Source organism: Carassius gibelio, chromosome A3, assembly GCF_023724105.1.
Source record: "Carassius gibelio isolate Cgi1373 ecotype wild population from Czech Republic chromosome A3, carGib1.2-hapl.c, whole genome shotgun sequence".
In the NCBI taxonomy this organism is placed as follows: domain Eukaryota; kingdom Metazoa; phylum Chordata; class Actinopteri; order Cypriniformes; family Cyprinidae; genus Carassius; species Carassius gibelio.
Window position 1 is genome coordinate 10058131 of NC_068373.1, and position 17460 is coordinate 10075590.

At 40.2% G+C, this 17460-nt stretch overlaps 1 protein-coding gene across 11 annotated transcripts; it reads right to left on the minus strand.

Moving 5' to 3' along the window:
- Positions 1 to 85: 85 nt before the first annotated feature.
- On the minus strand, positions 86 to 16486 carry LOC127946022 (interferon-induced very large GTPase 1). 11 transcript variants are annotated; one of them, XM_052542347.1, is made up of 6 exons: positions 16392 to 16486; positions 14606 to 14642; positions 12732 to 12754; positions 12427 to 12492; positions 9931 to 9962; positions 86 to 5235 (listed from the first exon to the last, which is right to left on the minus strand). In XM_052542347.1, the coding sequence occupies exons 4-6, from the start codon at positions 12488 to 12490 to the stop codon at positions 502 to 504; spliced, it is 4830 nt and encodes a 1609-aa protein (XP_052398307.1). In that variant the 5' UTR covers positions 12491 to 12492; positions 12732 to 12754; positions 14606 to 14642; positions 16392 to 16486; the 3' UTR covers positions 86 to 501. The 11 variants fall into 11 exon arrangements, with proteins under 11 accessions (XP_052398307.1, XP_052398270.1, XP_052398276.1 ...); XM_052542310.1 differs by having other exon boundaries at positions 86 to 5238; XM_052542316.1 differs by having other exon boundaries at positions 86 to 5238; positions 14606 to 14639; positions 16392 to 16430.
- Between the last annotated feature and the right edge of the window lie 974 nt (positions 16487 to 17460).

Below are 17460 nucleotides of genomic sequence, written 5' to 3' on the forward strand. Positions count from 1 at the left end.
CATGAAATTATACTTTCTTCACTTAAAATTGATTTTGTCCTGTAAATAATTTACTCTAAGAGACATTATTTGCAGTAATAAAAACTTCAAAAAAATGAAAGCATCTTTATTGCAATCACTGAAGTAAACAGCACAGTACACAGTAATTTCATTGGAATACTAATAATATGATGTTACAGGTAACAAATGTCAGTACGGACTACAACTAGGCAAACATAAAGTAGACTTTTTTTTATTTTTATTATGAACCCAATACACCCCAATTCCCCACCCCTCCACACACACATACACTAAAAAACTATGGAATGTTAAAGGAAACTAATGGTACATGTAATATATGTATAAAATAACTACAAATCTGCCATAATTCGAATGAAATCTTTTCATAAAAAGGCCTTTAGAAAGTGGTAAGAACAATAAAACTTATTGGCAGTAAACTCCAGGCTTTATAGGACACTGTGGTTTCACAGTTTATTTAAATATTCAAGCTAGCGATTAAACTTACAGATATTTCTCCAAGCTCTCTATAGCTTGCTCTTTTGTGTAGGTTCTCCATTCATTTGGAATCTTACCACAACCATTGAACGTTTTGTTATAATACTTTTCCAAATCAGCCTGGAATCGACACACAAACCACTTCCAGTATGGCAGCTCTGAGAGATCAGGCGTGATGGACCAGTTCTCAAACTCTGGACCTGCTGTTCTGTACTCCTTCCATAAAACTGTGTCCTCTGTTTGACTATCTGGGTAAAAGTAACCATCACTTGCCACTGAAGATGTGCAGAATGACAAGCAGAGATTATTTGTTCCTTTGTAAATCATCCCTCTCATCCCACAGTTACGATGGAAGGGAGCAATATGATCCCCAAGATGGTCTTCCATTGTGTTGACACAGACAACTTTACAGAAGGGACACTGGACCCAGCAGCACTGGCAGAAATGTTTAATCAAAAACTCATCTGGTGGTTCCCTGAACATTACCATTTTAATATCAGAGGGCATTGTTAAGTCTCTGTTCAACTCTGCTATTATGGGAGGAAGTTCTCTTTTCACAACCTCCACTAGAAGTTCAAAATCAGTGATGTCCTGACAGCAGTTGCCAGTGAGATGATCTTTACTGTATTCAAGCTCGTCTTTCAGACAGTCTGAGAAGATCTCCAGCCACATATTGGCATCTCCTGTTTTGTTCATGACTTTAGCTGTTGCCGTTTCAGCAGCTGTGATGACACATTGTCCCTTGTGCTTGATTTTCTCTTTAATCATTGCAAGAGCTGAGGAGTTCTGCCCTGTTATATAAGATTTCACTTCAGCTTTGATGAAATCTTCAAAGTGGTCCCTTGGAAAATGTATGTACTTTATAAACTTTGCAAAGTCCTCCTCCTCTGCGAGTGCTTTCAGAATGTGTTTCTCCAGGTTTGACCTGTTTCCTTTGAAAGCTGGAATATTTGTCCGCATCTCTCCTGCTAGATCATTTGCAGTCTTGTTGTAGGCACTCTGGAGAATGGGGGTTTTCAGCTCACTACAAATCAAGGCTCCAAATACTGTCACAGATTTGGCACCTTTGCAGAATCCCTGGAACACGCTGTAGTATTCTGGTTTCTTTCTCTCTAAATAAATCAAGGGATCATTGGTGTTTCTGAACTCCTGATGGAGCTTGGCAAACCTCTCACCTGCCCACTGACAAGCACTGATTGTCAGGTCAACTGTGAACTCTTTCTTGAATTCATATTGTGCGTTTATGCACTTGTGGTTTCCGACATTCATTTTTACAAGCTTAGCAATTTCTTGAATGTAGCTTTTGTTGTATCCCATCTTTGCAACTGGTTTTGACGACACCTGATTCACAGTTTTATGAAAAATACTTTTCAACAGTTTTTGTATTGACTCTTGTTCTTCTGGTGGAAGGCCAAAGGTTTTGCTCATCCAGGATTTTCTGATGGGATTTACATATGTGGTAAAATCGGTGATTTGATATAGGAGTTCATATTTATTTAATCTGTCACGCACAAGTGCTTTTTCATGAATTTCAGATATTATTGTAATTATGTCACTTTCTATGTTAGGATCATCAAAAGGTTTAGCATCCCCTGTCAACCGAGAGACCCATGTTTCCCACACAGAATCAAACTGTGCCTTCAACTCTTTCTCATCTAGACCTTTTTGTTTAAGTCTTAATGCAAGTTCTTTGCTTTTTTCAAGGAGTTTTCGCTCATGCAGAGTTTTCTCTCCAACCAGTTTAATGAGAGCTTCCCTTTGATAGATGATGTTCTCTAGTTTTACTTTTGCATCCCTCACAAGCTCCCAATGCAAGTGCTTGATTTTTTCTTGAAATTTCAATTCCCACTGAATCAACGTATCCCTTTCTTTGTGTTCTTCAAAGTAATGTCTCATGGATGTTTTTACCTCTTCATTGGTCTCTGCCATCTCCTTTTCCAAGTCTCGACTCTCAACTTTGTGAAGCTGCCTGTTGTTGATTCTGTTGTGCAATTTGTCTTCAATCTCCAGCATGGCACTTCTGAGACTCCAGGTCCATTTTGTGTACTCCTCTTCTAATTTTCTGTATGTTGCAATCTCCAAAGTATTCTTGAAGCTGAAAACAAAGTTTTCATTCAGAAGAGCATTCCAGAGGTCTCCAATACGATCTTTGAATTGAGACAGTGTCAAACCTTTATATTGTGAGGCACGGGAAAGAATAGTGCTCTTAAGCTCCTGCACATTTTCACTGTAACATGGATTGGGTGGTGCCATGGGTGGGCTGCCTTCCCAGAGCTGGGCAAAGTACCTCACATCAGTCTTTATATTAAATTCAATGACGTCACTAAAACATTCTGCGCCACAGACTTCTTCTTTAGCAGCTAGTTGAGTCATCTCATCTAGTTTTTCCTGCAAGTGTTTTTTCCCTACCATGTTCTTCTCGCCCGCTGTGATGTCTCCAACGTTCTGATGTACAAACATGCAGCTGGGGTTCAGTTGTACCTTTTTCATCCTCAGGAAGGCTTGAACAACAATTTGAAGGATGTCTTGCATCTCAGCTGGATTCTCACCAAAAATGTTGATCAATGTCATGTTTCCAAGACCGACCACAAATGTTGCCATTTCATTATCATGATGTCTTGATGACCTGCAAGGTAACTCTAGAGCATGAAGACCCTCAGTGTCTACAACAAGAATGTAGTCGAAATTTAACTGTTTTTTTAGTTCCTCAGACACCTTGACCAGCTGCATGAAGGCTCCTTTGGTGCATCTACCAGCACTGACTGCAAACTGCAATCCAAACATGGCATTCAGCATGGTAGATTTTCCAGTGCTCTGGATTCCCAAAATTGACAACACAAATACTTTCGGGTCACCCAGCATTTTAATAAGTTCACCTAGAACCGCCTGAACCCAAATGAGAGGCACATGAGCTGCATCACCATCCATCAGCTCCAGTGGGTATCCGGAGATCATGAGCTCTGCAGCAAACTGTGGAAGTGGCCTGACATCTAGTTTACATCCAGATCCTTTATTTTTCTTGTTCGCAGAAATATTTGATTCATATATCTGGCCAATCTCTCTTAGTATGTGCTCCAAGCCAAATGTGGCTGCATTCAGCTTTTCTGATAGCTTTTCTAGATGTATCTGTTCTATTGTCAGTTGCTCAGATTTATCATGTTCCTTTTTCAAATCCAGCACTTTTGACCATTTTTCATAATACTCATGATGAAGCTTGCATAGATCTTTCGAAGTGTACTCATCTAGGAGAATCCCCAGCCATTTAAGGAAATACATCTTCTCATCCGCATTTATGGTATTTAGTTTTTCAATAAACATCTTCGAGAATTCACTGAGGCCAAATTCTTTCTGCTGCTCACGGATTTTGTGCATTTCTGTTTGTTTCTGGCTATTATGCATTTCAATGTTATCTCCTTGAGGTCGATGTAGTTCTTTGCTCTTTAGACACCAGTCATGCCATAGTTTTCCCTGACAAGGCAGAAATGTTTCTTTGATTTTGGACATTTCTTTTGTCTTCAGTAGTCTTATCATCTGCTCTGCTGCCTCTTTTCCTCTTCTGCAGTAGTCATCTTTCTCATCCACTATGATTTCTGAATCTTCACCCATACTCTCAAGCTTGAAAACTGACAGTGATTTCGAGAGGCACTCATTGATGATTCCTCTAAGTTCCTCTGATATATCTGATCTACTTCTCTTATTCAAGCCAATTGTATATTTACCTTCCTGTACCTTGGAAACCACTGAGTCTTCTTCAGTCAGAAGGCAAATGAGAGGCTTTGTGCTGTTGTAGAGAGTTTCTATTATTGTCATACTTTTGTCACTCTCTTCAAGATTTGGCAGAAGCACTACATTTATTGAGGACTCTTTAGTCAGAATTTGCAGCTGTGTCTCATTATCTTGTGCATCGCCATGAAGATTACAGAAGGCAATACAATCTGGGAATTTATCAGTTTTCTCTCCGGACGGGCAGTACCAGGCGATCTCAACCACACCATCCATCAGCAGACGGGATTTGGTGCTTCCACGGCAGTGTCTGTGAAAGAACGTGTCATGCCGTTCATTGATCAAGTTGTTCATTAATTCAGACTTGGAAGAAGAAACGGCTGAAAACCTGAAAAAGGCAATCATAGGTGTCTCAGCCTTGTAGATTGTCTGGTTTTTAATGATGTTTTCATTGTGTGACTTCCAGCTTTTCTTAAATTGTCTGAAAGTCCACAATGGAAATTCAATCTCTTGGGTAAACGGATTGGGTACAAGCAGAGGAAGAGCATACTGACATTGTGAAAGTTTTGTTACCATAAGTTGACGAAGGAAACTATCTGCACAGTGAAACACTGCCATCTGAATGTCCATTGGGTGAATGGGCTGTATTTTGCCTCCAACAGGTGCAGGTCTCTTGAAAATTTTTTCGAATGCATTACCCCCAACCATATCAGAAACCATGGTTCCTTTCTGTTTAAGTGCCTCACTTTTGTCTTCTATTGGAATATATCTTGTTTTGTAATCTGCCATCAGAAGTCCTTGTATGTAAGTTTGAACCAAATTCTTCTCATTACAAGGTTCATGCCGTTGTATTGATGGAGCTACCTGCAGAAAGTATCTTGGCCTCAGTTTGTAAGAGCTTTCATCACTGAGTTTGAGTCTACTCAAGAGCTTATTGATGTTTTCCAAACTGATTTGATCCTTGTCTTCATATTGGGTTGGTTCTTTTTCCAGTCCTCCTTTCATGACATCTTTACTCTGCTGAATTATTAAAAAGCAGTTTAATTTTCTTGAGTAAATGTAATTTATATTTGAAATATATTTGATATTTTTAATATAAGACACTGATAAAAGGAATGTTAAGAATTCAATGCACATTAGGCTTTATTAACAGCATTGGCAAACTTTTAAAAGCACACAAAAAAGGTGCATTGGTAAACCATTACTTAAATGTAAGGTGTAAATAGGTGGGAATGGGAATACTTTTCTAAGTGGATAAACTATTGAATAAATATGTAAAGCAAGTTTTTTGAAGCCATTTTTTGTCAATTCTGAAATGTATTTGAAATATATATATATATATATATATATATATATATATATATATATATATATATATATATATAAATTCTGTATGGGCAGAAGATGAGAAAAGTTCATATTCTCTGTTTTTATCTGAACTCCATAAGATGAGGCATGTTACACCCAAGGCCCTTGAAACATCTTGGTTATGGATGTAACTATCGTTCCCTGAAGGAGGGGAACGGAAACGTTACGAATGGGATCTCGCCCGAGAGCCAAATCACATTCGAGTGGTACAAAACGAGCCAATGGTACACATAGTACCTTGGTCTGCGGGATTTGCATCGCGAGCTCCGCCCCGCAGAGCGGATATATATGGAGCAACGCTAGCAACTCGCATTCAGGTTTTTGCTGAGGATACATACGTAACCAAGACGTTCCCTTTCAGTCGGTCACGTTCGACGTTACGAATGGGGTCCCGTACAAAACGCCACATGGCTGTCTTCCAGCGACCCGTGTGAATAATAGCACCCTGTCGTGAGGCCAGCACGAGTGAGGGCCTATAGCTCACACAGAATACACTGGGTAGCATATTCCAGCTGGACATTTGCTAGCAGGCTGCCTGCCCGTGGGAGGAGTTACAGAAGGCAGGTATCTACCAAGGTGGTGATACATAAGAAGGGGCGAGTACCCGGGAGGACACGGGCTCTACATGGAGATTATAAAATCTCGCGAATGTGTTAGGTGTCGCCCAGCCGGCAAGTTCACCACCTGATCCCTAAAACGAGTGGTGGGAACTTTGGGCACGTATCCAGGCCGGGGTCTCAAGATAATGTGAGAGTTAGCCGGCCCAAAATCCAGGCACGCTTCGTCAACTGAAAATGCCTGCAGGTCCCCGACCCTCTTCAACGAAGCCAAAGCCGCCAGGAGCACAGTTTTCAAAGATAAAAACTTTAGCTCTACTGAGAGCAAGGGTTTGAAGGGAGCTCTCTGCAGTGCTGATAGAACCACTGTGAGGTCCCAAGAGGGGACATGCTGAGGGCGAGGCAGATTGCGCCTCCTTGCTCCTCTCAGGTACCTGATGATCAGGTCGTGCCTCCCAAGAGACTTACCTTCAACAGGGTCATGGTGAGCCGAAATGGTGGCCACATTGGTGTGGTGACATTTCCAGGGGTCCTCACGCCGTGAAGAACACCAAGTGATGAAGAGGTTCCAATTCAAACCATAGGCATGTCTGGTGGACATGGCTCTAGCTGAAGTGATGGTAGCAAGGTACCTAAACCTTCCGTGACCCGTCCAGAACCCACACATGTAGGTTCCACAGATCGGGACGTGGGTGCCAGAGGGTGACCCGTCTCTGAGAAAGAAGGTCCTTCCTCAGAGGAATTTGCCAGGGAGGGGCTGTCGCGAGGAGTACAAGTTCGGGGAACCAGGTCCTGCCGGGCCAAAAAGGCGCAACCATAAGGACCTGCTCCTCGTTCTCCCTGATCTTGCACAATGTCTGTGCAAGAAGGCTCACTGGGGGAAATGCATACTTGCGCAGGCCCAGCGGCCAGCTGTGTGCCAGGGCGTCCGTGCCGAGGGTGCCCTCGGTCAGGGAGTAAAACAACTGGCAGTGGGAATTTTCTGGATAGGCAAACAGGTCTACCTGAGCGTCTCCGAAGTGTTCCCAAATCAGCTGAACTGACTGGGGGTGGAGTCTCCATTCCCCGGGGCGAGACTGCTGCCGTGAGAGCTCGTCGGCTGCACGATTGAGCCTGCCCGGAATGTGAATGGCACGAAGCGACCTCAGATGCTTGTGACTCCACAGGAGGAGATGGCGAGCGAATTGCCAACCCTGGCGGTTGATGTACGCTACGGTTGCAGTGTTGTCCATACGGACCAGAATGTGCTTGTCCTTCAGCAGGGCCCTGAAGCGGTGCAGAGTAAGACGTACTGCTAGCAATTCGAGGCAATTGACATGCCACTGAAGTCGGGGTCCTGACCAGGAGCCTGACGCAGCATGCCCATTGCACATGGCAAGCCCTTCTGTGGCCATCTCCTCGCTGCGGCCAGGGTGAAGGCTGCTGCTGTGGCCGAGCGGGAGTGGAAGAGGCCGCTAGGAGCAACGAGCAGGCTGAGACGGCAGGGTGGAAGCAGCAGAGGGCCGCCGGGGCAGGATGTGTCTGATGGCCTCAGACTGCTTCTGGGCGGCAGAGAACTGCTGGGCAAAGCTCTCTACCGCTTCACCGAAGAGGCCATCCTAGGAGACCGGGGAGTTGAGGAGCGGCCGTCAGCTCGGGATCGGACTCGGACAACGATGGCACTCCCGAGGGAGGCAACGCAGCCAAACCCTCATCTCCCGAGGACTCAAGCCCGCCTTGTGATGCGGCGATCGACATACGGTCCTCTTCGCGAGCCCTGAATGAGATTTCAGGAGCCTGAGAGGGTCCAGCAAACTCATCTGGAAACTCAACCGGCTGCGGCGTATGTGAGGGGGGTGTGGCCCAAGGAGGTTCGCTCACCGGGGAAGCCCACACAGTAACCCTCAGATCATCTTAGCCACCAGCTGAAGTAGCCCTCTTACGAGAAGAAGAGCTAGAACGGGGTGTGGCAGAGGGCACTCTATACCTTTTAAGGTAATCAGTCTCGATCTCAACGCCAAAATGGTCATGTTCCCGCAATGAGAACATGAGCCATCCACGAACGCAGTCTCAGCGTACTGGAAGCCCAGACACGTGACACAACGATCGTGACCGTCACAAGGAGTGATGTATCGACCGCACCCAGAAACACACGGGCGAAATGACATCTTTAAAAAGACGCAAATCAGCCCGTATCTCTTTTGTGAAAGAAATTTGCTCTTTCAGAAGTGTTGAAGCGCTCAGGGGAACGTGGGAGCTGTCGCAGGAAACCCAGACGAACCGCTGAATCGCGCCGTCACAACAACACCAGCTCTTGCTTGTAACACTCCGGTGATTGCAGCAAGCGATGTGCTCGGCTCCGAAGCGAAAGCTTGAATGCGAGTTGCTCGCGTTGCTCCTTATATACCTGCTCTGCGGGGCGGAGCTCGTGATGCAAATCCCGCAGACCAAGGTACTTTGTGTACCATTGGCTCGTTTTGTACCACTCAAAGGTAATTGGGCTCTCGGGTGATATCCCATCAGAACGTCGAACGTGACCGACTGAAAGGGAACATGGAGTTGCAACATGCTGGTCTCGCCGCCGTGTGGTCAAGTTATTCATGGAGATCTCAAGTCTGCGCTGTCAATCTGTTTAAATTGGCAGGATATACAGCAGTTTCACTTTGTTTGCAGCAATTTCTAGTAAATTTTGACACATTGTGCATTACTGTGCTGACGACAGTAGCATTTACAGTAGTATTTTATTCTGGGGACTAATAAAGAGGCAGCATTAATATGCTCTTATACTCCTTGGCAGTCAAATGTAACTGACCACCTTAAGTGTGACTTTCTATCAATCAAATAAATGTACTATTTTAGTTTAGTAATATTTATTTAATTTTATGAGGATATTTTGGATATCAAATAAAATGTGCAATAATTATGATGCATGAAAGGCCATATAAAATATTATATTTTCTAATACATTTATTACATGTATTACAATTAGTGTAGCATTTAAGGTTAAAATAGAAAGACATTTTTAAATTCAAGTGCAAAAAATGGTAAATTAGAGATATTTAAGGACTGGGAAGATAACATTAATATGTAAGGCCATGATATTTATTAATTCATAATCATAATTGATTACTTTTTTAGGGTTTTGCATTTGAATATATATTTAGACATTAACAAACAATGGTAAGTTATGATTTTTTTATGTAAAATTTAAAAAGGTTTATCACATACTATTGTTATTTTGTGATATTCACAAACAGAACAATTGAATATTCATATATGCAAGCAAATAGGTAATTTAATTTAAACAATAATGCGCTTCATAAAACGCCACTTCTGGTTAGATTTCTGAGAGGTTAACAAATGCTTTAATATATAAAAAAAAATGCAGTAATTTCTTTAGTTTATCAGCATGTGTCCTTGAAAAACACTGAAATGAATGGCCTTTAATGCTGGAACTATTGGCTGTTCCATGACAGTTTACTTCCACATTCCTCAGTTCCTATGGAAGTTTATGGGAGTGCCGCAACTCTGGTTTTCAATGGCTCTGATCACACCTAAGAACTTTCTCTTAATTTATTGTCACTGTCAGGAACACTTTAATCGCATTTCATTAATTTATTGTTGGTTTTAATATTTGTATTGTGTGATAACCATTTAATTAAACAATAATCTATTCGAGGCATGCTATATTGTGAACACAGCATTGCTTGAAGGGGTTGAGGGAACTCCGTTTCACAGTACAGCATGGCGTCTCCTACCTTCTTGCTTATATATATTATGATTATGACTGATATAAAGATTACCGTACCTTACAATCATGTTGTAGCTGAAGATCATTGCCTAAAAATATAAATAAATTAATTCATCTTCATCATGCAGCATTTAACCTTTATTCTTCCATAAACTTAAAAAAAAAAAAAAAAAATTTGCGTCTTTAAAGAGCTTATGAAGTTTTGTAACCTGGACTTTCAGGAGAGGGACAGAAACCTCTTAGTGTCCTTTCAAGGGAACTTCGAACTGTGTCCTCTAGGGGTCGCTATTGGGAACACCTCGTAGTGACCCATGTCTGAAGCATACATTGAAAAAACGCCAACAAGTATGGCCAGCGACAGCCACTGACGTCACTACCAGTGAGACTATAGAATAAATAGGCGCCGAGAGAACACATCATATCTTCACCGACTGTTCTGTTTGAAGCATGCATTTGAACGTGATAAGAGTGACCTTTCTCTGTTTATCATGGTGACCACTATCAAAGAGTTTAGACTGTGTGTGCATCTGTGTCATCATTATTTGATACACGATGACACACAGAATCTTTGCGTTTTTTGTTTGGGTTAAGAGCATGCATGCAATGTCCTTGAGTGAGCAGTCTGCATGCACTGTGAGCATTTTTCGATGAAAAATCTCCACTCTCGTTTGTCTTTCTTTTCGAGGAAGGAGGGGCAGCCATCCTAGAAGCCTTTGGGGGATGATGTTTCTTTAACACTTTCCGATACATAGGCTAGTGCTCTATTGGGTTCGGCCCAGGAAGAGTAAGAGATGTCCGAGGATGACGAAGAAGCTGAGGCTGAGCCTTCTCAATCCTCTTGCCCTGTGTATGAAGAGCTGTTGGAGGTTATGGATCGGGCCACAGCAAAGTGGGACTTGCAATGGAAGCATGCTAGCAGGGTGACACCGCATGGTCATCTCGACAAACGTTATCTTTCTGACCATAGCCCTCCAGCTCAGGTGAGGCTTTCATTTTTGCCTGATATCCATACAGAGATCTAAAAAGAATGGAAGAGGCTATTTTGCATATGAGTTTTGCATATGCAGCCGGTCAGGCTTTTGCTTCAAACGATGGCGTTGCTTCAAACATATCATGCTGATCTGCTGAAAAACCTGGATAAAGGTTAGAGACTTTCCCCTGATCAGGTAGCTTAGCTGCGCCGTACAACAGATTTCTCTCTCCGTGCTACCAAGCAGGCCATGGCAGCCATGGTGGTAACGGAGAGACATCTGTGGGTGAACCTGGCAGATATCAGGAAGAAAGAGAGGGGCTTTCTTCTCAATGCTCCGGTTTCACCTTCCAAACTTTTCGGTACCTCCGTTGAGACAGTAGTTCTGAAAATTTGAAAACTTCAGGGAGGTGAAGGCGCACTCAGCTTAATTCCAGGAAGGTCCAGGTTTCAGCCCAAACAACATAGGGGTCCTGGTCCGTCTCAGTCTGAGGATCAAAGACAGGCACAGAATGCTAGTATCATGACTCGCGCTCCTCCCCTTCCTGCGGGTAGGGGTAGGAGGAATCGTGGGTCAAAGGAAGGTAGGCAAGACCTAAGGGACATGATTCAGACAAGGCGTCAGCATTCTCGTCCGAATCGAAGTAATACTTGAGTATTGACTCATTCCCTTTGGGGGTTTTACATCTGCCCATATCTTCCCCTTCCTAATTCACCTATAACCACCAGCTCCACCTGACTGAAGTTAGGTGGGAGCTTCTTGCATGATAGTCTCCTATGCTGGACCTATGATGTTTTGGTTGGTTTCATAATGACCACCTTACTCATGGTCCCGACTAAAAGGAGTTGCCCATTGAGCAGAGCTCTAGTGCAGGAACCAGGGTCGGTGAGTATAATCCATCGCTCAAGGGATGACTCCTTTTAGCCAGGACCATCAGTATGTATTAATTTGCTGGTGGTCATTTGTGTACTAATTCTACTGTGAGATTGTGTTGCAGTGTTCTAATAGCCTTGGTTCTGGCTTCATACTGCCTGGACCTTGTGGCCAGGTCACAGGCTTCTGCAGGAGCCTTCTTGACCATCAGGCCCCCAACAAGGTACGGCACTGCAAGAATTTCCTGGATGTCTGGCCAGATCACCCTGAGGGGCCACTTGGTCATCTGGATATGCCTTCTTGCTTGAGCGGGAAAGTATAGGTGGTATTTCCGAGAATTTTCTTGTGTATGCTGTCTCTGTGTGTTTTCTGTAATCCACATGGTTGTAAGTGTGCACACTGAACATTTTCCGCACTTTCTAAAAATCCACATAAGTGGTATGTGGAGGGTTCCCCATAGCAACCCCTAGAGGACGCAGTGTGCCGTTCCCTACTTAGGGAACCTTGGTTACAATTGTAACCTGAGACAGTTTCATTATAAATATCTTAAATTATGTTTTGTAACTGAACCAAAGTCTTATGGTTTTTCATTAATGTTGATGTAATTATTATTAATCGTTATCAACTCTTACCATTAGAATTGATACTTTTAACATGCTAAATATTCTTAGCGTAGGTCTTATCAACAAATAAAAAAAATTGCACTTACTTTTTTTCTTCCCTCCAGGTTTCTGCCCACAAATCTTAGTTATCCTGTCTGTATGTTCAGCCATATCTGTTTACAAGAAAAACAGTACTATTTATAAAAACTATTACTGTTTATAGTTTAGTCATGTTTGTTCAGCACTTTGTTCAAAACATTGACGCTAGTTTATACATCCTGGTAGGTAAAAAAAGAAATATTATCATACGTAAATTAACAGTATTTAAATTACTAAATACTGTAAAATAATTCTCATTGTTAGTTGTGTTACCAGTTAATTTAGTTAACTTCATCTAGGAGAATTGGCATACCTTGATCAGGGAAATACTGATTGCTTAAAGAAAGGGACAAAGTCAAATAAGCAGAATTACAGAGAAGAAACAGTTATAGGCAAGTTCCAAGACAACTAATGAACATAAGTACAATCTTGACACAGTTAATGATTTATCATGGGAATTAGAAAGAAATGAGTATGTCAAGCCAAAGAGGTTTCATGGCCCAAGTCAAATGGTGGATGGGTCATTCCTGTTACACAGTGACTTTTATGTCTCGATTTTTTAAATCATATTTTCTTTAAAATATGTAACATATTTATAAGATATTGCTTAAACTTTATATTTAGGTATTTTTTTTATCACTTAAACAGAATAATAGAAATTATAAATACTTTATTGATATTTGCATTGTCCATGTCCTCAACTTCCACAAGAAATATAAACCATGAAATTATTAAAAAAAACTCTAAATATGTTTTAATTATGTCATAGACTAGGCTAAACTCCCTCTAATCATACTTTATCTTTTTTCAATTACTGTGTCCCTAAAGTCCTTTTCCACCTTGTTAGTACATACTTTCATTTAAATATCATTGATACCATTTTCAAGAAGTGACATAATTTATTTTCCCCAATGGAATTTAACTGTACAAACTGAGGTAAGCTTCAACTCTCCCTCCTAACTGTTTTTATTTTTGAAATGTTATCCTGCTTGTCCCACCCTTAAAATTCCACCCTGTTAGGCTATATTATGGAGAATGTTTGTCCTATAAAATAAAAAATGTAAAAACAAATCTGACATAATTGTAAGTTCTGTTAATATAGGTTAGCTACCCACATAGCAAATGTCTTCTGGCCCAGATCCGGGCCAAACAATCACTTTTCCTTTGGTCCAAGTGACGCAAAGAATGACGGCCCTGAAGTGGCCCAGAACTGGATTAAAGTCAAAGGCCACACAAGGGCCATAACCGGCATGAATCTCAGCCAGTTAATCACCCTTAACTGGTCCTGAACTGGACCAAAAGAAGTTTTATTATTGGGGCCAGTTCTCAGCCTTAAACGGTTTGTTCACCCAAAAATGAAAATGATGTCATTAATGACTCACCCTCAAGTCATTCTCATGTTTAGTCCATGTTTAGACCTTCCCATACCTACCTATTGTTATTAGCTTGCTGAGGACTGTCGTTTTAATTGTAATCGTTAGCATCGTATCACTTGCCAAAAAACACTTTTTGTTTACATTAACATAAAAAAAATGATGGCCAGATTTTAAAGGAGTGTGTTGCAACGTTATCTACATTGCACAAGTTCAAATAGAGTTTTGACAAAAAAAGGTTTTATAAAAAGATAAATACATATTTCAGCCCTGTTGTCACTCCCAGCAGGTGAGAACAGTTGAGAACTGCACATATCTATAGAGGCCATTTTCTCCCTTTTGAGCTTTTTTGAGTGCCTACCTTCAAATGGCCACAACTTCTACAAATATTATCTACACTTTCAGAATATGCGAATAACTCAAAATGCCCCAGAACCGACTTGTGTCCCTACTTTCCGTGAGTGGTCACATATTCTATTCATCAATAATTGTTTTGTTATTGTTCATAAAATAAAAAAAAATAAATAGATGGCATAAGGAACATATACTATCCAAGAAAATCTAATTATTGTTTATCATTTACATTATTAACATGTTGTGATAACTATCTATATGTCCCTAACAGAGTGGAATATTTTCCTGGCCAGTGCCTGAACAATCTACCCCTAATAATAATAATTTTTTGAGTCCTCGAGCTTGACCAATATCCATTCCTAATAGTTAAATATGTCAATATTTTGGTAGAATGCAAAAAACATAAAAAATCATCAAATATTTTTTCTAACATTTAGGAAGCCAAAATGTTACCGCATACCAGGAATGACATGGATAGTGATCACAAAGTTAGCCTGCTGGAGAAATAAAATAACAAATATTTAGACATAAAACACTATAGGCCAGCCTTCATTACAAACACACAGAAATCAAAACAGACAACTTAATTTAAACATCAAATGGAAAATAAATAAATCTCTTTATGTCATGATTCTGCCCTCGTGTCCTTGATTTGACATGACAGGCCCGTGTTTTGTGTACAAGCACATGGCCTTGTCTTTGGGCCATGTGCTTGTTGTCTCGTTTCCTTGCCCTGCCCCCCTTGTTATCCTAGTTTTGTCATTATTGCTTTACCTGTGTCACCTGTTATGTTATGATTAGTTTCCCTATTTCTATCCCCTTGTGTTCACTGTCCTGGGCGGTTCATTGTTACACATTGTTGCACTTTGAAGAAGACGTTGTGAGTTCTGTGATAGTTTCCCTGTAGTAAGTGTTCTTGTGTGAAGAGTCTTTTGTTAACTGTTAGTTCCTAGTCTTGTTAAGTCCTTTTGTCTCTGCCCTAGTCGTTGTTTTCCCCCTTGTGGGTTTTGTTTTCCCCCTTTTTGTCCTCAATAAACCCTGTGTGTTGTGCATCCTGTTTTATATATAAAACCTATACACTTGAGCCACTCAACACTGTAATTCAACCACAATGCAGTAAAAACACAGGACACCAAGGAACCAGTTACACTCTAAAACATCAAGAGTACAAAAAAGACACTCACTAACACACACACAATCACAAAACACACACAATTACAACACAACACATGCACACAAATTAACTGATATATCAGTAACAATATAGCAAAACTAAGCCAGAAGACTCAAATAAGAGGCTGAAATCAAATCAGTGAATTTCTCGCGCACTAAAAAAAAAATACAAAATAAGAAATAAATGTTTTGTGTAGCAAAATTTTTTTTTCTCTGTGTTCGGGTTTGACTGCAGTAAAAGTAATTAAAAAAATATAAAAAACCTTACAAAAAGTAGTCTTTGATAATATCTATCTACATTAATATTATATATATTAATATATGTATATATAATATTAATATATATATTAATATATATTGAAACTTAAAACAAATGATTATTTAGCTTTACCTTAAAACAACAAGAGAATTTATATGCCTTTTATATAGAGCCATATGAATCTAGTGGTTAAACCATGTAATTGCAGATTTTCTTTTACTCACACCAGATGGCAGTAATCTTCCTTCATAAACTGGACTGTAAAGCTGTTGACTGTTTCTCAAACCGAGGGCTGCATCTTCAAGCTGCCTACGTCATCAAGCCTGGCTTCATTCAGTTAACTGAGCTTTACATTCGCGAGTCATTAACATATTACAACAATTTACGCTTAACTAAGTATGATGTTCGAATTAATAACGGTTTATAAATTAATATTCTTATATAAGGTCTTCTTTATGACGTATGAAGTCTATACATGCTACCTCCGGAGGAAGCAGCCTTCAGTTTGAGAAACGGACAGTATGTCTAAAAAATATTAGAACATTTAAGTGTTGAGAAAGCGGAAGTAAATGACAGCAGGGTAACCCCCCATAAGATAGAAAGCGTTACCGAACAGCGAAATAAAATTACGCACTTAAGTTTCCACGACTTTTCAGAATTTAAGAGGAAATACATATCAAAGTAATCTATTGTGCTATGTATTTTTTTTATTTTATGAAAATGTAAAAAAAAAAAAACTTTCCTAGATTTATGTTAATCTTTCCAGAAATATGCTATAGCCTATTATTTTGTTCTTGTATGTACTAGAACTCACCTTACAACTTCAGATTTCTCCACAAAGTGAATTTAGATCTTCCTGCCTCACTGTATTTTCTCACGGTCTTGAAACCACACCCACAGGTAAAAATGAAAGTAAATAACGGAACTACAGCATAATCCGGAACTAAATCTAATATTTTGTTTTAGCAATTGCGCCTTATGTATGTATGTATGTATGTATGTATGTATTTATTTGTTTATTTATTATTGTTGTTATTATACTATTAATAATATTATTTAACTGTTAAAAGTAAAAGAAAACTACTATACTGAATATATAGCCTACTGTATGACTATATATATCTATTATGTACCAGTATGACCTTGTGAGATGTTTTGTTCTTACATTAGGCCTACTTAATGTCTCTATTTAAATATCAGACTTGTCCTAAAATGAATGTATTAGTTTAGTAAATACAAATCCAAAAACCTGAAAGGGATGCAAATAAGGGCACATCTAATATGTGCACTGTTGTTCTAAGGGATGGGTACATGTGTTTCAAATACTATTTTGTAATTTGTATTTGATAGGGTTGATGAAAATGGCTTTGTATTTTGTATCAAAATACTTCAGTGTTTTGTATTTTTGTAGTTTTAAAATACTGTAAAATACTTCTTAAGAAGTCTACATGATGACATCTTAAAATAGTGTGCCTCTGATCGGTGCCAATAGGCTAGTTTGCCCAAACTAGTTGAGATCAGAACAGTAAATTGATGCATATGACAGAAAGTGGTGAAGGTAAGAAATGTGTAGGCCAGGGATAGGCAACTCCGGTCCTGGAGGGACACTATCCTGCAGAGTTTAGCTTCAGCCCTCATAAAAACTCACCTGCATGTATCTATCTAGTAATCCTGAAAACACTGATTGCCTTGTTCAGGTGTGTTTAATTAGGGTTGGAGCTAAACTCTGCAGGACAATGGCCCTCCAGGATCAAAGTTGCCTATCCCTGGTGTACGCTGTCAGCTTCCCGCCAATTTTTTTCATTGTTGTTGTTGCATAAATTTCTATAGTTTTTTACAGTTCATTTTAAGTTTTGGTGTTCGTTTTAGTAGCCTAAGCTAAA